Raw genomic sequence first — 22306 nt, forward strand, 5'->3', positions numbered from 1 at the left:
AGTCGTAACAATTTTTTAAAAGCAGTTAAACACTAAATGTGTAGGTATCCACTCGGATTTTGAAACGTATTGCGTATTACTAAGCGCCTCATTTTGTTTTGAAGGTCAAGATAAAGTATTCTGGCCTGTTTGGCGCTAATCTCCGCAAGCTTCCCGAGTCAGGTCAGGTGCGTTTTATGCGGCTTCGATAGGGGCCGCAGTGCGTGACGGGAGGTGTAGTCCTGGGGCTATTGCTGCAGAAACTGGCGAGATGGGGATAATGACAAAATCATCTAAAAATAAAATAAACGAATAAATTGAAATTATATATATATATGTGTATATATATATATACACATATATACATACATATATATAACACACACACACACACACACACATATATATATATATATATAAACATTCTTGTTTTTGTTTTCCATGCTAGAAAAAAGCTGGAACAGAAAGCAAGTGGCGACAAAATATATCGTGCCTTTATCATATTAAAAATAAAAACTTAAAAAGAAAAAAGTTATTATACAACCTGATACTCCTACTTCGACTTTATCATAACAATGAAACCAGTATTTATGACATTGAAGAAGAGACACTAAAGATCCATTATTGTCTCCTATCATTTCAGTTTGTGATCAAAAGTCCTGACAGGACAGAATATTATTTAGGTCACTAAATTCATGTATTATTTAGGTCACTAAATTCATGTATTTGATCCATAATTTTAGTTGGTAGTAATTTTCTTAAAATTCTTAATTTAGCCGAACAATGACAACAGTTTGTTGCAAATTTCAAAAGTAATGTGCAACAAGATTAGAAATAACATTTTATACACAGTCACAGTTTTGGGGCTTATAATGCCTCATATTGTAATCTCTCTTTAGAAATACATAATTTAAAGACAATCAATTGGTGTGTAAAGTTTAAAAGCTTTAATGACATCACACATATTTGACAGAGAGAGAGCTTTAAAGTCTACAGGTGCAGTTTCATACATGAGAAAAGCCTTTATGGTCTAACATCTGTTTAAATATTTGGCCTTAAACAACTTCTTCTTCATTCCTATAGCTGTAATTCTGATTGTGCAGTAAGATGGCGTTAACTTCCATACATGTTCAGTACAATAGATATACAGTGACGGAGAGCAACACGAGTATCAAAGAGCAGAAAATCTGAATGCAGTGCGGTGCAAAGAGCCAACGACAAGCAAGCAACCTTCATTTCGCCACGGCTGTACCTCACCTACTGTCTGCAGTACATGACGTACGTCTACCATTAAACATAAGGTTTCATATTGTTTATTATACATACTGATCTTCATGATCTGAAATAGAAGTATCCGAACCAAAGAAAGAACAAAGAAAAACATTAAAAAAGATTATTTTTAGTTTCACTTTATAGGTGACGTCTATCAGCCTCATAAAGCATGCAAGTGGACTTTTCTACATTATACACCTCCTCAAAGGTGAGTGGCTGTAAGACAAAAAGAAAAAGTTTGTGCTGTGGCAGAAGGCTAAAAAGTAAAAAAAAGAAAAGAAATAAAAAGCACTGTTGGTCCAATTTTTCAATGGCAGGGAAGAAGGTAGGTTGTCTCTTAAGACACCCTAAGACATTTCAAAAAAGTAGAAAAATAAAAAATTTCAGAAAACTAAAAATAAATTTAACAATGTTGTTAAAACAATATAAGGAGTGTGGTCCTGAATGATGTCATACAAAAAGAAAGAAAATTGCAGCATTTTTGATTTAGATGTGACGTAACAGCGGTTTCTAATCGTCAAACAAGCTACGCGGGGACAGTTTCAGTGAAGGCTTTGTGAATAATCTGACCAATAAATAGACGAAAAGTTTTGATGTTGGGATATAGTAATGGCTCTTCGTCGAAAAACTAAAACTGACAAACGGGACAGGTTTAGTAGACAAACCAGCAAATACGTACAACAAATGTACGTCGGACATTTTTTAAAATGTAGCTTTTGTCTTGAGAAATGATTTTTTTTATGAAATAAAAACCTCTGTTTTAAATGTTGCAACACATTAACAATGGAAATACTTAAGTTTCCTTTGATACTAACATGTGAACGACTTGTTCGTTACTGTTGTGTGAGGAACTTAGCTATTACCTATTAGGACTTTGAGCAATATATTTGTCAGCAAAATAATATTAAGATTAAGAAAAGAAGCCAAAATTAGTTAAGACCCATGCTTAAATAAAATAGTACAGAAAAGTACAGACACTCAAAGTCCAGCCCAAACACTCCAGAAGTCCTAATGAGGGTCACATGGAGGCATTATTGATTTTAATCCATCACAAATTAAAAAAGGTCTAAAGGCTCTCCATGTTAGTTCATCCATATGTCGACAATGAACCGCTGTTATATCTAAACGTCTAAAATGCTCTCGCTCACAGGCAGTGTTTGTTTGACCTGAGCGACATCTTGCTGCCACTCTATTGACCACACAAAGAAGGTTAAAAATTTTAAAAGAAGAAAGAAGAAAACAAAGTTGCATTGAGAACAGACACTTTGGTGAAACTTTTATCATTTGCAGCTCCTCATTTTAACTTTTCCTGCCATTTATTGGCTGTTCAGTAGGGATGTCACCATGTGTGACTACTTTGTTTGTAAAGGAGTAACTTTTTAAAATCCTCTAAAAGCACATACGGGGTGTCTAACATGCTTTGTAGAGCCACACCTTGGTTCCAACACATAAAATCAGACACAATTCAAATTCAGTTCTTCTGGAAAATATCAGGATTGTTTCCAAAATCTAAGACTTTTCAAACTGAACCCTGGTCTGTTTAAACAGGAAATGTTGGGGGTTAATATCTGGTAGAGTTATGAAGTTTTCACTGAGGTTTTGGCAAATGTTGCTGCTTTAATATGGAGTATCAGAGATGTTTCAGCAGCTTTATTATGGGAAAAAACCTCCGTGGAGCTAAAAGTGGCTAAAATGTGGACAGACACTCTGAAGCAGATTCCAGTTCTCACAGTTTCCAGCTGAAGGCAGGTCATGAGTCATTGTACAATTTTCAAGAAGCTAAATATGAAATGTTCTGCATCAGAGCATGTGTCCAGATTTAACCAGTTTCACCAAAGTGCTTTGTGTTCTCTTTCTACTGCTTCTTCTTGCTGAATAGGCTGAAGCGTTTTTCCTTGTCCTTCTCTTTGTCTTTTTCTCTCTTGCCTGGACTCGACTCAGTAGTGAGTGTGACGGAAGCCGGCAGCGTTTGGGCGCGCCCAGTCGATGGCGTGCCAGGGTTACTGCCCTGCACGTCGGAGCGGTCTGCGGTACTGGCGTTCAGGATGACCTGGATCCAGGTGCTCATCTCCTCCTACACAGGTCAGAGAATCAGAATCCAACAGGTTTGGTAACAGGCAACACTATTATAATGATCACGTGTTTGTGCAGATAAAACTGACAGATTCTTTTGAGAATCAAACTTACTTCATCTTTGGCTTGGAACAAATACTCATTCCCGTCAGTCAATCTGAAACCAGAACCGGAGACATTTAAAAGTCAGGCACCGAGAGACTGAAGGCTGGGTTGAGTTTGTTCAGACAAAAGAAAAAAAATGATCCAATGTTGATTTTTTAATCTCATACCTGCTGTTAAACAAAAAAAGTTGAAAACAACTAACCCAGTACCAGGCTGACCATAGTTTGATCAAGGCTCTTTGAAATTTAAAGAGCACTAAACCTGGATTAAGAAAAACCCTGACCTGAGTTTGAAGACATGTTTCTTCTTCTTGTAATCTGAAGCCACATCACACGTCGCCTCCTTCAGGCTGATGGGTAACTCATTGTGGTAGGGGACTCCCAGACCTGCCGCCTTGCTGTCCTTGTAGAAACCCATCTCCTGGTTGTTGATAACACAGTACACATTGTGCCACGACCTGCAAATCCAGAGCAGCAGGATGAGGTGGTGAACTGCTGAGAGGAGTGGGACGTCTCCCACTGCAGAGGATCTTTAATAATACCTGTTGGATGCCTTCTTGTTGTGGCCCTCCCACTCGTGTTTGCGGTGCAGGAGCCCCTCTAGAAGTGAGGATGAGTCTTGGTTCCTGGAGGGCAGTGTGGACGACTGGCTGGTTTTGGTCTTCCTGTCAGAGGTGGGGGAGGGGGCCGGGCTGGGCTCCTTGGAGCTGCGTTCAGCCAAGCCGTTCACCAGATCTCCACCGTCGACACCATCCTAAACACAGTCAGTTACACAGTCAGTTAATGGACATCAGGTTGAAAAGAAAACCCCTCCTAATGCTGTTACAGAGTGTATTGATGCATCACAAACAAAAGTGATGTTGCTGACACAGCCTATTAACTTTTCTGTTTATATCCACATCGAATACCCTCAGGTACGTCATGTTACCTTTTCTCCTAAACAGTAGTTATAATTGTAGCTGAATTTGGAGACATTTCTACCATCCAGATGGTGACAGAACTCTGTGATTCTGTCTTGCCTGGATGTGCACTGAAAACTAAAATATAAATGCAAATGTATATGAGTTATTAGTTCATACAGTAAGGGTAGGGTTAGGGTTACATAACATTCTGCAACTTCAGAAAGCACACACAAACACACAAACCCTGTACTTGTAGCAGTTATTTCTAAATGCTTCACTTGTGTTGTCAAAGTGCTGAAGGTTGTGTTTGCTTGTGTTTTCTTGTGTTACAGTGTGTTGAGCTCTCAGGGTCACTGAACCGTAGCCATATGAACTATGTTGGGAAGTTAAACCTGCAAGCGAAGTGAATAAAATAAACACAGTCACACACAGATATGACTGTTGTGAGTTATGCAGTCTGTGGGAAACAGTCAGGGTTAGAAGAATTAAAACAAAGAGTGGAAACGAACAGCAAGTTCTTCCTCCACAATAATCCCACAGATCAACTTGTCTCTGAAGCTGTTTGAAGAAACAGGATTTACTGCACCATGTTACAGAGAGTACTGACCCGAGGAGAGTCCTGGTCTGAGGAGAGTCCGTTCTGGGTGATGATGCCGCTGTAGAGACAGACAAAACAGTCAGAGCTGCAACTCCTCTAACATCCACTAAACGTTTCTCTTCTGGAGCTTTCACCTCTGCTGCTGAGACTCCTCCTGCTGAACCACAGCTGGTTCTGGAGATGGTGGCTTCCTCCTCCTCTCCTCCTCCTCCTGCTGTCTCCTCACCTCCAGCAGTTCCAGCTGTGGATACAAACACAGACACACATTATATTTATATTGTTTTAATTTACATCATGTCATATAGAAACATCTGACATGAGGCTGAACAAATGTTTACTCAAACAGGATGAGAGAAGGATGAAAGAAAGGACAGAAAGAAAGAAACAAGGAAGGATGAGAGAATAGAGGAGAAAAGGAGGAAAAAAGGGATGAACTGAAGCTTTTATTTTGAAAAGCGAGGTCACTGTCTACTGTCTACATGATCACAATCTACTTTTGACAGTAACATACTAAAATAGGGAGGGGGAAGAAAAAAAGAGTCTTTTCCCCCCCACTAACCGTCGTCAGCCGCTCCAGAGCTGAGAACCGCTCCTCCCAGGTGGCAGCTGACTTCTCGAAGGCCTCGTGGCGTTTGATGAGCTTCTCTACCTCGTCCACGCTCTGTCCCATCTCTCTGCTTGACAGGTAGGGTTCCTGGCCTAACAACCAGGCCTCGGCCACCCCTGCGTCCCGGGAGAACTGGTGCACCTCCAGGACTAAGGGTGGAGGAAAGTTAGAGTCCCTGATTTAAACATTTATCAGTAATGTGAAGCTGTTGTACATAGATAGCTGTTTTTTTTTTACATGTGTAAAATCTGAAATCATGAACATTATCAGTTTCTTCCAGGTCTGACATCTCTGGTCTGTGGTTCCTTTCAACCTTGTCCTTCAGATGCTTTGCCGCTTACTCTCATCTCTGGAGACATTTCTAATTAAATCTGAACAAAGAGTCGTCCTGATGAGTAAAATGCCTGCGGCATTTCCTGATTGGTCAGAGCCACGGGAGCCATGAAGAAGCTTGGTCAGCTCAATTAAAGGACGGGGAGAGCCCGAGGAACCTCAATCAGCTCTGACTCATCAGTGCTCAGATCTGATCAAACTGACCTCTGAATAAAGGACAGTTACTGCTTTTCTGAAATGAGATTAAACATCTCAATCATTTCATTAAAGCCAGCATTTCGTCTGAGCTGCAGTCAGAACAGAACTGGACCATGAGAACCATCTCAGAAGCAGTCCCACTGAATTTCTAAAAAAGCTTTAGTGGCTCTCACTGAGAACCCTGAGACATAGGAATGGGACATTTGTTCACTGCAGTCTCACCTCATTCCCATGACTCTGATTGTTTTACTGTGGAAACTTTTGATGACAGCTACAGCAGAGATATGTAAAAATGCTGCAGCTGATCACACTAAACTGTGGAGAAATGAAGGGATGTGATATCATCTGTAACAGACACAAATCATTAGCAACTTTTTAATTTCTCCTCAAAACAAAGGTCAAAGCTTTAGACCAGCTTCAAACTAAAGATTGATTCAAATTGATTCAAATCTGAAAACATTTCAGCACTGACATCAAATGCGGCAAAACACAAAGTGAGTGAGTCTTACTGAGTCGTAGCCACTCCCATCGATCCTCCCACTTGTCAATCATCTCTTTCCTCTTGTCTGTCAGCTGCAGAAGCTTGTCCTTAATCTAAACACAAAGGCCACATTCAACACTGTTTGATTATATTTGTCTCTATAACTGACTGTTTGGTATTCTGATACTGTGCTTGTCAGCTGCTTCTTACCTACACAAAAAAAGATGGAAATTTATCCTTTTCTTTGTTAATTACACCTTTGTATCACAGAATGATTGTCCTCTTATTATTGTCCTTGTTTCTGTACAGTAGGATATTGTCTTCGCAAGTTATTTGGCTTTATTTCTGCACAACGGGCCTCGACCTGAGAAGATTCAGCACAGGCTTCTTCATGCTCACCTCCTCTGAAGCGTAGTGCTTTCTGGCCAGCAGGGCTTTCCCCAGCTCGATGCAGGCTGTGAAACTGTCATTCCGTGCGTCAATCTCTGCCTTGATGCCCTGATGGTTGTTCATCAGCAGCTCCACTGAGGACACGTCTCTGAAAATGCAGAGACACAGCTTCAGTTATTACAGCTCCACACTGACATTATGCCTTTATCACGCTGCAGACTGTCCGTACCTGGGTTTTTCCTGGGCCTCGATGAGCCGGATCACGTCCTCCATCCATAGCATCAGGTCTCGGACCATGCTGAAAAACCTGAACTTGTCCCCAGTGTCGAGGAGTCGAAGCCGGCGTCCATCGCACGCCTCAAGCAGAATCCTCCAGGCCTCCAGCACCTCGCTCTCCCGCCTCTGGATATCATCGGCCTTGTCTCCTGCGTAGGCTGATTGCAGACGAACGGCATCCTCCTGCAGCTGCCTCACCTGCCGCACAGGGTCAAAGGTCAGAGAAAAGAACTTTTTTTTTTATCTGCACATCCCAGGACAAAGTATCAAGAGTCTGACAGACCTGAGTTCCCAGAGCCTGGATGTCATGTTCAAAGGTGGTGTGCATCCTCTGCAGCGTCTCTACTGTATTCTGGTCTCTACCGTCCTCCTCCGGCAGCTTCTTCTGCTTGTCCATGATGCGACCAAGTATCTCCTTGGCATCATGGTAAAACTTGTGCAGCTCGAATGAGGCAGCAAGGATCTGCGTCCTGGTGTCGATGAGCTCCAGCAGGTCGGCCCAGGCCTCATTCAGCCCGTCTTTCCACTCCGCCACTGTCGCTGCATCACTGTGACCGGCGTTGATCAGCTCATCCGCCAGACGGTTGACGGCATCCACTCGCTCCTGACCGATGTTCCCAGTGTCACGGGCGAACTCACGGAAACGCTCCTGTAACATCTTAGCATGGACAAGAATAGTATTAGCAGAATTCAAACAGGTGTAGTAACAGTATTGAGTTCTGGCAGTGACATACGGTGACGTGTTCGTAGTCCTGGCCCAGCTCGTGCGACCCGGCCACCACCTCCCGCTCAGCAATCCACTGCTCCAGGTCGTCGACCTCTCGGTTCAGCTGGAAGAGACGCAGCCTCTCGTCCAGTTTCCCCCGTCTCTCCTCAGATAGGTCCTTTAGGCCGGCATACAGTTTGTCCACCTGAGACTGACGCATGCTGATACGCTCACTGACACACACACACACAGTCCTGTTACTGGGGCAGTGACAAACTGGACTGGATGAACTGGTTCGTATACACTGGTGAGAGTAATATCAGAATACAAGAGCTGTAAATGACTATGGACTAAGGTTAGTAGCAGCAGTTGAAAGTTTACAGCAACCTAACTCATCCAGATGGTGACACAAACATGTCTGTACCTCTCAGGGTGTCCATCAGCGACCAGTCCTCTGCTGGTCTTGGACAGCTGGTGGATGGTCTCAGCGTAGTCCTCCACCGCCTGCTCCACAATCTGATGTTTCTTCAGCATGGTGACAGCGCTCTGCTCATCCTGAAATGCAGAATAAGTGTTAACCCAGCTTCATGTTGGGTTTTAGGAGTGGGGGCACTGAGAATCTGAAGTTCTTAGGGGACAAAAGCCTACCTTGGCCTTCTCCTCAGACATCATGTACAGCTCTTGTTCACTCATCCAGGCCTCTGCCTCGGCGGCATCAAAGTAGTACTGCTGGGCTTTGTGGGCCTCCTCCAGCCGACCGTGTCGGCGCTCCGCCTCCTCCATCAGCTGCCTCCACAGCTCCTGCAGGTTGGCCAGACGCTGACGGATCACACCAGCATTCAGGGACTCATCCTGTACGAGGCTCTGACTGCGCTCCAAGATGTCGTCAATACGGGGCTGATGACCCTGGATCTCCTTCTGCAGCGTCTGACGAGAAGGAACTTACATCAGTATCATTAACATTTTACTTTGCCCTTTGTGGACTAAGTAAGTAAGAACTAAGTAAATGTTACATACAAGCATACATACAAGCCCCCTGACACACAGTACAGTCCTTCTGGAACATCATCAGCATTCAGAATCAGTTCTCACTACATTGGTCTTTGTCTCCATAACTGATGCCTGACACCTTCTGGTTTTACCCGCTGTCTAAGATTCTTTCAGATTCCCAGTTCTCTCACCTGGTTCTTCTTGATGAGCAGCTGGACGGTCTGCAGGTTGTGACCATGGTCAATGGATGTGGCCACAGGCATCCTCTCTTGAACCCACAACTGGAACACAGAACAACAAAAACACGCTGAGAACCACTGACACTGACAGAAACACTGACAGTCTGAAGAGTTGGGACCAGAACAGATCAGATGATCCTGTTGGTCCAGATAGCAGCTTCAATGTCAAAACAATACATCATTTATTTTCATTTCTCTTGTTTTTCTTCTTTAAACTTAAAGTCGTGCTAATATTTCCATACAAGTGTGACTGACTGGAAACTACACAGAGATTTGAACTCTGACTCTGATCAGCTCCTCCATGAAAATGTTAGGGCTGCAGTGAGTCACTGTAGGAACAGTTTATTGTTAAAAACATAAAAGCCATAGTCCAGGTCTAGTATCTGACCCAGTTCTACGTACGATCTCATCCTCGACATCTCGGTTGAACTGGTGAACTTCTCTCGACGCCACCAGGAAGTTCCGCCGGAGCCTCAGTGGCTCCAGCAGCTCCTGAAACTTTTTCTCCACCACCTGTCTTCGGCCATCCACCTCCTCCGTGTCCTTCACCTCCTGACCCAGAGCCTTTACCTGGCTCTGCAGCTCCCCCACCTCCCTCTGACGCACCTCCACCTGGTTCTCCAGCATCTGCAGGAGGTTTAGTCAGAGGAGATTAGTCAGACCCTGACTACTGCTGATACTTCTACATCTGACAGTGCTACTACAGCTGCTGTACTAAAAACACCTCCACTGATATTATTACACTGATTCTCATTCAACTGCTAATTGTACTGCTGATACTGCTTGCACTAACATTACTACTAGAGCAAACATTAATAGGGACAATGCACTGATACTGATCTAATACTGCTTATATAACTAATACTACAACATCACCAGCAGCGGGCACGTCAGAGTGCTAAAACTGCAAGAAATCCCATCATTGATGAAGTGAGTATATTTATTACTACTAGTAGTGGCAAGTGGGAAGGTATACAGATCCTTTACATATTATGATGTAGTAACGGTCTAAGTATTAAAGATAAATAAAAAGTTCTTCATTTAAAAATTAGAAGGTCAAAGTACTGAAGGACTATGAAATATATTAAGTCACAGTAAAAATACTTAAGCCCCCTATCCAAACATTTATAACTTGTAATACCATATGCATTAGTATAAATGCAGTATTTCATGTTGTACAACATAATTTATAAAAGGTCTATAAACCTGATCATAATTTAGTTTAGCCACAGTTAAATATACTACAGCATAAAAATAAAGTATTAAAGCATGAAATACTCAACACAATACAAATAAGCTCTTATCAACCACTGCTAGTACCATAACTTCTTGTACTACTGCAATAATGTTGTTGTGTACCTGTTGTTTCTTGAGCAGGATGTTGACGGAGGTCAGGTCTTTGCCGTAGTCATCAGACTGGATCTGGCCCTCGAGGCCGCTCAACCATTTGTCCAGGTCAGCACAGCTCTGAGTGAACAGCTCGGCCTTGTTGGCATCAAACAGACACTGAGCTTTGGTCTGGGTGGTGGACTCCAGGTCCTGCCACATGGTGTGGAGCGTTGACAGCTTCTCCTTCACCACCGCCTCTGTCTCCGGCTTCTCCGAAACCAAAAGCATGCCATCCTGAAAAGGGCCAAACCAGGTAAAGTGCAGCAAGGTTTCAGTGTTTTGTTGCCTCTGTAAAGGTCTGGTTTAGGTCTGGTCAAGTAACTGTGTTCACTCACAGCTCTATGCTAAATTATCAAACAGTGAAGCTGAGATTACAGAAGAAAATCATAAATCATTCTGCTTTATCTTATAGGATTACATCAAAACTTCACTACTTGGTATAAATGTTGGATGTGGAGGCATTTACATTTATTTTAATCAAAATATTAACAAATGTTAATCTTCTTCTTCTTTTCCTTTCGGCTGCTCCCTTTCAGGGGTCGCCACAGCGAATCATGTGCCTCCATCTAACTCTGTCCTCTGCATCCTCTTCACTCACACCAACTAACTTCATGTCCTCCCTCACTACATCCATAAATCTCCTCTTTGGTCTTAGACCTCCTGCCTGGCAGCTCCAACCTCAGCATCCTTCTACCGATATATTCACGGTTTCTCCTCTGAACATGTCCAAACCATCTCAATCTGGCCTCTCTGACTTTATCTCCAAAACATCTAACATGAGCTGTCCCTCTGATGTACTCATTCCTGATCCTGTCCATCCTCGTCACTCCCAAAGAGAACCTCAACATCTTAAGCTCTGCAACCTCCAGCTCTGCCTCCTGTCTTTTCTTCAGTGCAACAGTCTCTAAGCCGAACAACATTGCTGGTCTCACCACCGTCTTGAACACCTTTCCTTTCATTCTCGCTGATACTCTTTTATCACACAACACACCTGACACTTTTCTCCACCCGTTCCAACCTGCCTGCACTCGCCTCTTCACCTCTTTTCCACACTCACCGTTGCTCTGAACCGTTGACCCTAAATACTTAAAGTCCTGCACCTTCTTCACCTCTGCTCCCTGTAACCTCACCGTTCCACCTGGGTCCCTCTCATTCACACACATGTATTCTGTCTTGCTGCGGCTAAGCTTCATTCCTCTGTTTTCCAGAGCAGACCTCCACTTCTCTAGATTTTCCTCCACCTGCTCCCTGCTCTCACTACAAATAACAATGTCATCTGCAAACATCATAGTCCAGGGAGATTCTTGTCTAACCTCATCTGTCAGTCTGTCCATCACCAGAGCAAACAAGAAGGGGCTCAAAGCCGATCCTTGATGCAGACCCACCTCCACCTTGAACTCCTCTGTCACACCTACAGCACACCTCACCACTGTCTTACAGCTCTCATACATGTCCTGCACCACTCTAACATACTTCTCTGCCACTCCAGACGTCCTCATACAATACCACAGCTCCTCTCTCGGCACCCTGTCATACGCTTTTTCTAAATCTACGAAGACACAATGCAACTCCCTATGACCCTCTCTGTACTTCTCCATCAGTGTCCTCAAAGCAAATACTGCATCTGTTGTACTCTTTCTAGGCATGAAACCATATTGCTGCTCACAAATGTTCACCTCTGCCCTTAGCCGAGCTTCCACTACTCTTTCCCACAACTTCATTGTGTGACTCATCAGCTTTATTCCTCTGTAGTTGCCACAGCTCTGCGCATCTCCCTTGTTCTTAAAAATTGGTACCAGTACACTTTTCCTCCAGTCCTCTGGCATCCTCTCACTCTCCAAGATCTTGTTAAACAAACTAGTCAAAAACTCTACTGCCACCTCTCCTAGACACTTCCATACCTCCACAGGTATGTCATCAGGACCAACTGCCTTTCCACTCTTCATCCTCTTCAATGTCCTCCTCACTTCACTCTTACTAATCTTTGCTACTTCCTGCTTCACAACAGTCACCTCTTCTACTCTTCGTTCCCTTTCATTTTCCTCGTTCATCAACTCTTCAAAGTACTCCTTCCATCTTCCCATCACACTACTGGCACCTGTCAATACATTTCCATCCTTATCTTTAATCACCCTAACCTGCTGCACATCCTTTCCATCTCTATCTCTTTGTCTGGCCAACCTGTACAAATCCACCTCTCCCTCTTTAGTGTCCAACCTAGCATACAAGTCCTCATATGCTCTTTGTTTGGCCTTTGCCACCTCTATCTTCACCTTACGCTGTATCTCCCTGTACTCCTGTCTACTCTCTTCAGTCCTCTCAGTGTCCCACTTCTTCTTAGCTAACCTCTTTCTCTGTATACACTCCTGAACTGCCTCGTTCCACCACCAAGTCTCCTTGTCCGCTTTCCTCTTTCCAGATGACACACCGAGTACCCTCCTACCTGTCTCCCTGATCAAATTAGCTGTAGTAGTCCAGTCATCTGGAAGCACCTCCAAACCACCCAGAGTCTGTCTCAGCTCCTCCCTGAAAACTAAACGACATTCTTCCTTTTTCAACTTCCACCACTTCGTCCTCTGCTCTGCCTTAGTCTTCCTTATCTTCCTCACCACCAGCATCATTTTGCACACCACCATCCTGTGTTGTCTGGCTACACTCTCCCCTACCAATGCTTTACAGTCACTGATCTCTTTCAGATTACAACGTCTACATAAGATGTAGTCTACCTGAGTGCTTCTCCCTCCGCTCTTGTACGTCACCCTATGTTCCTGCCTCTTCTGAAAGAAAGTGTTTACTACAGCCATTTCCATTCTCTTTGCAAAGTCAACCACCATCTGACCTTCTGCGTTCCTGTCCTGAACACCAAACCTGCCCATAACAGTCTCATCACCTCTGTTCCCTTCACCTACATGCCCATTGAAATCTGCACCAATGACAACTCTCTCACCTCTGGGGATGCTCTGCATCACTTCATCTAACTCACTCCAGAATTTCTCCTTCTCTTCTAACTCACATCCTACCTGTGGGGCATAACCACTCACAACATTGAACATCACCCCTTCAACTTCCAGCTTCAGGCTCATCAACCTGTCTGATACTCTTTTCACCTCTAGAACATTCCTCACAAAATCCTCTTTCAATATAACTCCTACTCCATTTCTCTTCCTATCTGACCCATGGTAAAACAACTTGAACCCTGCTCCTAAGCTTCTAGCCTTGCTACCTTTCCACCTGGTCTCCTGGACACACAGTATGTCCACCTTCCTTCTCTACATCATGTCGATCAACTCCCTAGCCTTCCCTGTCATAGTACCAACATTCAAAGTCCCTACTGTCAGTCCTACATTCTTAGCTTTCCTCTTCTCTCTCTGCCTACGAACACACCTTCCTCCTCTTCTTCTTCGTCTTCGACCAACAGTAGTCCAATTTCCACCGGTACCCTGTAGGTCAACAGCACCGGTGGCGGTCGTTGTTAACCCGGGCCCCGACCGATCCGGTATGGAAGCCTTTGTCACGATTCGCATGTTTGATTTGGCATGTGTTTTACGTCGGATGCCCTTCCTGCCACAACCCTCTGCATTTATCCAGACTTGGGACTGGCACAAGAAGACACTGGCTTGTGCCCCCTTGCGGTTGCATTGCCCCCTTGCGGTTGCAAATGTTAATAGTAACAGGCAAAAAAAGCAGGAGTACATCAGGCAAGTTTAGAGTGATGCTGAAACAAATCGGGTGAGCGATGAAGCTGTCTTTAGTATTTTTTTACACTATAGGTGGAAATGTAAAGAACAAGTCGAAGGCAATGAGGCTGTACCAAAGTTGGTAACACTAGCAGCCAAGCCTAGGTAGGTCGAGTCAAGTTGAGTGTAGTTGGGTCAGACTGAAAGCGCATATCTCACACAGGCATTGCTCCAATTACTTTACTTTAACTGCAGACAGGAAAAACACTCGTACCTTCTGGATCTTGTCCAGCCACTCTTTGTTGGACTGCAGTTCAGCCATGAAGGCCTGGTGCTTTAGCCACTTGCTGTGCAGGTTCCTTGCCTCATCATAGGTCATGTCCTGGGCTGTTAGCATCTTCTCATTTATCCACAAAGACAGCTGCACACAAACACAACAAGGTTTTCAAGGGTTCACTAACATCTAAAGAAAGAGCAGGAATGTGATCAAGACATTTCCATCAGAACAAATGTTGAACTGACTTTTTATACAAAGTTTTGTCTTAACTGTTGGGTGTATGAGGGGAAACAAACCTCCTGACAGTCCTGCAGGAACCTCTGCAGGTCTCTGTTGTCTTTCAGTTTCATCAGCAGCTCCACTGCTGCTTCCCTGTTCTTCTTATGCCTAAACACAAAGCAAGGAAAGAGCAGGAGGTCAACAGACAGAGACTTTCATCATCAGGTCAAATTTTAACAAGTTCGGATCATTTCTCATCTGTGTCATAGAACAAAATAAATTTTATCAGTTTTAGTCTTGTCCTTTAACAGTTTAGTGACAAGGAGAGCCATCCTTTAGATCATGTAAGAACAAGAAAACCCTCTCAACAGGTGCCACAGAGAAGAAAAACTTTACCACAAATTCTATTTTTAAGAGCTATTTTAGTCTTCTCAAAAGTCTCTCAGGTCTGAAGCTGATGACTACCTGTTGTCAATGGAGGAAACTCTCTCCTGGATACGTTCAGCATTGATGTTTCCGTCGCTGGCCAGCCTCCTGCCAGCCTCCACCACACCATTAATCTTGTCTTCGTTAGCATCCATGGTGGTCATGAAGTCCTCCTGCTTCTTGATGGCAGCCTCTGCACCCTCCAAGGTGGTGGGCATTTCAGTGTGAGCCAGGACATACTCCTGTCGAGGCAGAACCCAGGATTTAGCACTGATCCAGTTACTTTGCAGGTGCAAAAGAAAAGGTCACAGTGTGGTTCAAGTCTAAGGGTTTTTCTCTGGGGAGTAGGATTCAAATCTGGACAATGTGAATCTGACTTATTTGATTATGAAATCTGACATTACATGCTAATGCCACAGATTGTCTTACTAAGAAATCATATTCTGAGGACCATGGACACAAACACTACTGTTGCTGTCAACTGGTTGATTCCAGCTTGAGACATTCTGCTCTCTTTCCCAGCATTTTCTGTATCACTACACATTAAAGGCAATTAAAGCTAATTTACCTGGTTGTTGAGGAAGGCCTCAGACTGCTTGGTGTCCCTGAGGAATAGCTGGTAAGCGTGGGACTGGGACAGCAGGTTCTGCCGATTCTCCCACATCTTGTGCAGTTCGTTCCAGCCGATGTCAAGAGCCTGCAGCCTCTGTCGTAAAAACATGTACTGGGCGTCTGTTTGTCCCTGTGTCACCATCTCTCCCATGTCTCGCATCTTCTGGTAGTCCTCTTCGTAGTTCTGAATCTCATTCTTGATGCCTTCATGTTGAGCCATGAGTTTCTCTGCCTCAGCCAGTGTGTTGGGCATGTCCTCTGAGGCGATGGCTGTCTGAGTGCGGGACAGCCAGGACTGGAAGTCATCCAGTTCACGGAGGAATTGCTGCAGCTTCCTTGCCTCACCCAGAGACTCCTCACGGTTCTTAAGAGTGTTCTTCATTTCCTCCCAGACGCCAGTGATCTCAGCCAGACGGCCTGTTATGGCCTTGGCTTGATCCGGATGCTCTTCAGCCAGCCGCTGAGCCTCAGCTTGCAAGTCTCCCAGCTTGTCCTCAATGGCAGCCAGGTCACGCTCCATACCAGTCAGTTTTCGCTGTAGGGCCATGACCCCAGTCAGATCATTTCCCAGCTCCTGGGTGGATTCTATGACTTTGGTCTTCTCTTTAATCCAGGACTTGGTCTCGTTGCACTCGAGGTGGTAATTCTGGACACCCAGAGCTGAGTTCAGGGATTCCTTCTTCTGGTCAACGAGATCTCGGAACTGGCTCCACCTGGTGACAGAGGACAGAACCGTTAATGTTACAGTTCCAGTCAAACCTACAGATACAGTGATCCACAGTGGACAGACCACCTGAAAAATCATATCATAAAACACAAACTGTCCTTTGTACCTGTTATTGAGTTTGTCCTGCTGGGTTTTGATGTCCTTCTCACTTGGATGACCACTGTGCACCAGCTGGCGAGCGATCTGGTTGACAACGGCAACTCGAGAAGCCTGATTATTCATCTCTGGTTCCAGACTTTCAAACCTGCCAAAGACAGTCCAAATTAAAACAGTGTTGCCTGTCATCAGGTCATCACAAACAGATGTGCAAACCTTGTGGTCCTACCTGTGCTGTATGACCTCCAGGTCTTCCAGTTTCTCTGGGATCTCCATGCTGTTCAGCCACTGCTCCTTCTCATCAATCCAAACCTCACAGGCATTGGCCTCACTGAACATCTTGTAGAGAGCCAAAGCATCCTGCAGCGCCTGCTTCCTCAGCTTTGTCAGCTCAGCCACCTCCTTGTAGCGCTCATCGATACCTGCCAGTCGACCACGGACCTCAACTGACTCTGCATCTTCTTTGGGTAGGGAGGCAGCCTGCTCATGGAGTGAATCAATGACCGGCTGGTAACTTGCCACCTCCGCCGCTGCGTCCTTGTGTTTCCTGACAAGAGCCTGGGTGGAGAACTCATCATGGCCCGTCTCCCCACTGGAAACAATCCGCAGGGCATCCAGAGTCCAGGCATCAACATCATCTGCGTCAGCCTGGAACTGGTGCAGAGCCAGGGCCTGTTCCAGCCTCTTCTTCCTTGCCGCTGCCAGCTGCTCCAGTGCTACCCACTGAGCCTGCAGGTCAGTAATACGCTCTTGGATCTTAGTGGCACCAAAGTGGCCAGTCTCTACCATCACCTGGCCCTCTGCAATGGTGTGCTGGAGGTGGCCAGCACGACCTGTCATCTCATCCTCCAGGGCACGTTGCTGGCTGAGGAGGCGCACCGCCCCTGTCAAGTCTTTTCCATACTCCAAAGAGGACAGGATCTGCTCCTTCTCACGGATCCAGCCCTCCTCCTCTGCCATGTCCCAGAAGAACTTCCAGAGGCGACGGGACTCCTCTAAGCGGGCCCGGCGCTCTGCAGCCAGCTGTGTCAGCTCCTGGTAACAGAACTCCAGGTGGGACACCCGATCCTGGATGACCTGAGGATCGCAGGGTTTGTAGCCTGGACAAAAGACCATTTTCTCTTTAAGCTCACATTCTTTCAACACACATAATGCCACAGAATGAAAACACTTTCAAAAAATGACCATTCCTGGTCATAGCCTCCCCTAATAATTTTGACAAAACATAGCTTTTTAACTCTGCAATGAGAACTTCACGCTGCTCACCACTGTCACTGGCAGCGTACTTATTGGCATTGGTGATGACTCCCTTCACCCTGTCTGCCTGAATGGCAATGTCAGCCTCCACCAGGGTATGTTTCTGCAACAGGTCCTCCACACCCAACAGGTGTTTGCCATAATCCTGAGACAGCAGCAACATCTGGAAACCAAAGCCAGACAGTGGCACAGAGGATCTACATTTAGGACTATCATTTTCTCATATTACCCTAAAATCTAGAGTGTGGGGTCTTAGTTCATCAGTGTACCTTCATCTCATCCATCCAGTCCATAATGTATAGCATCTCCTGGAAAACTCTCTGAAGGCCCAGGTTCATCTCCAGCCTCAGTCTGCGGGCTTTTAGTAGCTCCAGCAGGTACTCCCAGAGTCTGATCACGTTGTCCTTCCGGGCCGTAACGCGTTTGATGTCGTGGTAGTTCTCCACCTCCAGCTCCTTTGCCACAGCAACCACGGCCTGAACACGTTCCTCATATGCAGCAATGTCCGTCTCTATGGCCTCATGCTTTTTGGTGGCTGCCTCCACTGCCTGAAGGTCGAAACCAAAGTTGTCCTGGACACAGAATATTGAAAAAATGTTTACACCATTAGAGAGTCACTTTATGACATGAAATCACATTCACTGTGTGGTCAAAAGAAGTTTCCACCTGGATCTAACCAAGTAATAAGCAAGAGCCTTCTATTGGATACCTCTCTGCTGGCAGCAGGTTATTCGGCCCTATATGTTGCAAAGAGCCCCTCCTTATTTCTTAATCAACCATGTCAGAGATCATGGAAAAGAAGAGACTGTATTAGAAGAGTGAAATTATTGTCCTGCATTAAGCAAATAAAACAACCTTTGGCGAATGCTGTTACTATCAAAATTGGGTTGGCCACCACAGAAACCACACCTAAACTCCACTGAGCATCTTTTGAATGTGCTGGAAAAGACTTTGCACAGTGGTCCGACTCTCCCAAAATCTCACACCAACAGGATGTTTGGAAAACAACTCTGGATGAAAACTCTGGATGGAAACAAATGTTGACATCACATGCAGCAAAATAACACCTTGATGTGTACTCACAGTGGCAGCTAGCTAACAAACACACATACACACACACACACTCTCTTGTTAGTCACCATTGACTTACTGTTGACTTACCTGTGATACCAGTCTCTGGTTTTCACTGAGCCAGGTCTCTCTCATGGCAGCCTTACGATCAAATCTTCTGGACAACTGTTCCAGTTTCTCCTGACGAATCAGCTCGGTCCTCAGAGCCAGCTCCCTCTCATGCTCTGCCTTTTCCAGTCGCTCCCAGGCCTGATGGGACAAACATACTTTAATGTTCCGGGTGGCTGAAGGAAAACCTCAAAGAGCTGAACCTCCGCCTCATCAGGACTGTTAATTAACAACATGTGGTTCTGGGTTACAGTCTAAAGTTAGTTGACTTTTCTTTAGTTTCTGTAGGAATCTGAGATATCACAAATTCAGTGATAAAATAAAAATGATAAGTAGTGTATAAACTGAAGAGAAATCATCCTGTAGTTACAGTGTGTTTCTGACAGGTGAAATTAATAGAGCTGCACATGAAGGATTTAATTGTTTGAGAGCAGCTCAGACCTTGTTGATATCGGAGATGAGTTTTCCCTCTCGGGGCATGTAAACCTTCTGGTTGTTGGCTCTCATCTTACTCTGGATGGTGAAGAGGAGAACTTCAAGGTTTCCCTTCTCTGTGAACCTGAGGAAACAACACACACACATTAATGGAAAACACAGGAGGTGAAAAACCTTTAAACTACAGAGCAAAAATAATTGAGAGGAGGACACCGTGATGAAAAACATAATGCAGAGAATGTGAAGGAAGATACAGTAGGTTGGAGGACTTTGTTGCTTCAGAGGGAAATGAGACTTAAATTGGACATCCCTGGATATTATATCTGGTTTTAGTATTTCTCAGAAATATGTGTTGTTCTTTTGTAGTCATGATAATATGACCTAGACCCTGACAACCACTAGATCCTGAAAACTAAGCTGATCATCAGCGACTGTTTGAAGCAGAATAAAAGGTAGAGGGTGAAGGGGGGACAGCATGGCGGAAAAGGTTCTAACTTTGGAGGTTTCTCCACAGTTCTGTAGGTGTTGAAGGCCTGAAGCTGCTGCTGGACTCCCACTAAAGAGTTGGCAAACTTCCTGTTGTTGAGGATGATGATGGTCTGTTCAATCCACTCCAGCAGGTCTGAGGCCAGAGACTCGTACTTCTCGATCATCTTTTCTGTCTCTATGGCGTTATCCAATACCTGGACACAAAAACCGTGATCATCAAAGTTTTACTTTGCAAAATAATCAACAATGGTATCCTGATTCTCACTGACTGACCTTTCCAATACGTTTGCCCTCCACCTTCAGAGCCTTCATCTTGGAGAAATAGTGGTAATATGTCACCACGTACGTAATGACAGACTTCTCATCAGGATGGTCCACACTGATATCTGAAACACAAACATTTGGACATTAAACAGTTCATTCATGTTGTAGATTAATTACATGTTGAGTTTTAGTAGAGTCACATCCATTTAATAAGCAATTTGTTATTCCTCGATAAAAATTCTCAGGTGATTTGTTTGGGAGTACAGCAGAGCAACATGTAGCCAAATGGTTAAGCCGTACATTTTAGACCTCTTTCTCTGAACTGATTTCCTGTCTCTTTAGACTCGCATCTCTGAAATGCGAAGAAATGTTTTAAACATAAGAGCAGTGTCATCAGCATACAATGAAACATTTCTAAACTCATCTTGTGTTTTTAGGTCAGGTTTGGTTAAACTTAATTAGTCTCGTACCCTCTGGGTCCAGCAGCTTGGTGAGGCCAAGGTGTTGCTCTGCCAGGTTAAATGCATTCTGAAGGTTGTAGTGAGCATTGGACTTCTTCAGTTTGTCAAAGTCAATCAGATCCGGTCTGAAACCAAAAATTTTATCTAAACATCATGCGCCAGAGCTGAACAATGACAGATGTAGACTTGAACAGGTCAACTTATTCTGTGATGGTGAAGGTGTTACCTGTGTTTGTGGATGAGGGCATTGAAGGCCATGCCGTCTCTCCAGCTGGTGGTGAAGTTGTGGATGTTCACATTGGGATACCTGAGTAAAAGAGGATTTTTTTAGTATCAGTATTATTTATCATAATACTGATACTGATTTTGAGGATGATTTATTGCATAACTGGTGGCCCTTTTGTAACTATTAATGGTTAGGCTCTTCCATGGTACAGTGCCTTTTCTGGTTGTTTGGTTGTCTCCAAACCTGGTTTGTGGGGCAGGTTTAAACAATAGGAGCGACAGCTTGGTACTGAGGGTCTTACCCTGCTGTCTTCATCTGACACCAGAGAAGCAGAGCATCTTTGGCTGATCTCTTCTCTTTGTTGTCCTCTGTCTCCACACTGATGTCCTGGATCTAAAAACACAACATAGCAATCACACCACCATCTGTCTGCACCCATATGTTCACAACCACCCTGGAGATAGTTTAGGTGTCTGCCTGTTGGTTAATCCTTAAATTATTTACATTCACACGGTAAAATGGGTTATCAGCTCCTGTTTACACTGTGACCGTGGAATAAAGCGTATATACTTAAGAAGATTTAAAACTTTGATTATTATGAAGCAAGATTTGTAGTTTAAGGTTCTAAGAAGCCTTTTTTATGATCTGATTTATTGATATACTCAGTGGACACCCCCTGACTTCTAGTGGCAGCAGTAAAAATATTTTAGTGGAGAACGTTGGATCGTGGCGGGCTATGTTGTCAGGAGCAAAGAAAGTTAAGTTTGTAGTTTTATTTGACCTGACCAAACAGCAGCTCTGATTGGGTGATTAATGCAGGATGTGGGAGCTGATTGGTCTGGTTTTCAGATAAGGGAAATCCTGGAGGTCAAAGATCGATCCGTTACTGTATGATGTCACCTGAGTTTTCCTGCTGGTGGGGTGATGTCTTTAAAACATGAAACAGCCTGGACTTTAACCTGAGCAAGTAAATGAGTGACACTGGACCAATCAGAGGTTGGTCTGAGTTGTCATAAAGGAGGCTCTGTGATCACCTGTTACACCTGCTGAAGTTTTCCTGCATTATATGTTGGTCTTCTGCTTTTTCTGTTGCAGCTTACTAAGTAACATACAGCTGTAGGATTTGTAATGCATTGTCAAAAATATGTCAGGAGCAGAGTCAGGTTCCCAAAACATGAGACAGTGTTTTATAAATATTTCAATGTCTCAAAAATATTTCTGGATTATTATATTTAAAAAAGCCTTAAAACTTAGGCACTTACTAGCAGCTGAACATTAATCATTACTGCACCTGTTAATTTGCATGAATGATTTTATGTTGCTGTTATCTCACATAAACAGGATAAACCGTGAATCATAGAGCCAACTAGCAGGTTTCTTGTTCCCAATAAAATAACGTGGACAGATTTGTGTAACTTTCAATT

The 22306-nt window shown here is 44.2% G+C and overlaps 1 protein-coding gene across 3 annotated transcripts in view; it reads right to left on the bottom strand.

The window, feature by feature from the left end:
- Positions 1-911: 911 nt before the first annotated feature.
- Positions 912-22306, bottom strand: part of LOC137123352 (spectrin beta chain, non-erythrocytic 1) — a 37995-nt gene continuing 16600 nt past the window's right edge. For all 3 annotated transcript variants that reach the window (XM_067496941.1, XM_067496940.1, XM_067496942.1), the window contains 32 exons: positions 21184-21275; positions 20883-20963; positions 20666-20781; positions 20205-20317; positions 19938-20125; positions 19449-19566; positions 18990-19148; positions 18098-18400; positions 17838-17991; positions 16801-17671; positions 16582-16719; positions 15705-16461; positions 15176-15378; positions 14788-14878; positions 14489-14635; positions 10508-10771; positions 9551-9775; positions 9101-9190; positions 8568-8846; positions 8344-8474; positions 7948-8152; positions 7497-7871; positions 7167-7411; positions 6947-7085; positions 6576-6660; positions 5488-5684; positions 5063-5169; positions 4938-4986; positions 3971-4182; positions 3713-3886; positions 3439-3481; positions 912-3325 (listed from right to left, as the gene is read on the bottom strand). In XM_067496941.1, the coding sequence (XP_067353042.1) occupies positions 3107-3325; positions 3439-3481; positions 3713-3886; positions 3971-4182; positions 4938-4986; positions 5063-5169; positions 5488-5684; positions 6576-6660; positions 6947-7085; positions 7167-7411; positions 7497-7871; positions 7948-8152; positions 8344-8474; positions 8568-8846; positions 9101-9190; positions 9551-9775; positions 10508-10771; positions 14489-14635; positions 14788-14878; positions 15176-15378; positions 15705-16461; positions 16582-16719; positions 16801-17671; positions 17838-17991; positions 18098-18400; positions 18990-19148; positions 19449-19566; positions 19938-20125; positions 20205-20317; positions 20666-20781; positions 20883-20963; positions 21184-21275 (6570 nt within the window). In that variant the 3' untranslated portion in view covers positions 912-3106. The remainder of the gene's footprint in view (positions 3326-3438; positions 3482-3712; positions 3887-3970; positions 4183-4937; positions 4987-5062; positions 5170-5487; positions 5685-6575; positions 6661-6946; positions 7086-7166; positions 7412-7496; positions 7872-7947; positions 8153-8343; positions 8475-8567; positions 8847-9100; positions 9191-9550; positions 9776-10507; positions 10772-14488; positions 14636-14787; positions 14879-15175; positions 15379-15704; positions 16462-16581; positions 16720-16800; positions 17672-17837; positions 17992-18097; positions 18401-18989; positions 19149-19448; positions 19567-19937; positions 20126-20204; positions 20318-20665; positions 20782-20882; positions 20964-21183; positions 21276-22306) is intronic.

The sequence above is a fragment of the Channa argus genome, chromosome 3 (genome assembly GCF_033026475.1).
Source record: "Channa argus isolate prfri chromosome 3, Channa argus male v1.0, whole genome shotgun sequence".
Classification (NCBI taxonomy): domain Eukaryota; kingdom Metazoa; phylum Chordata; class Actinopteri; order Anabantiformes; family Channidae; genus Channa; species Channa argus.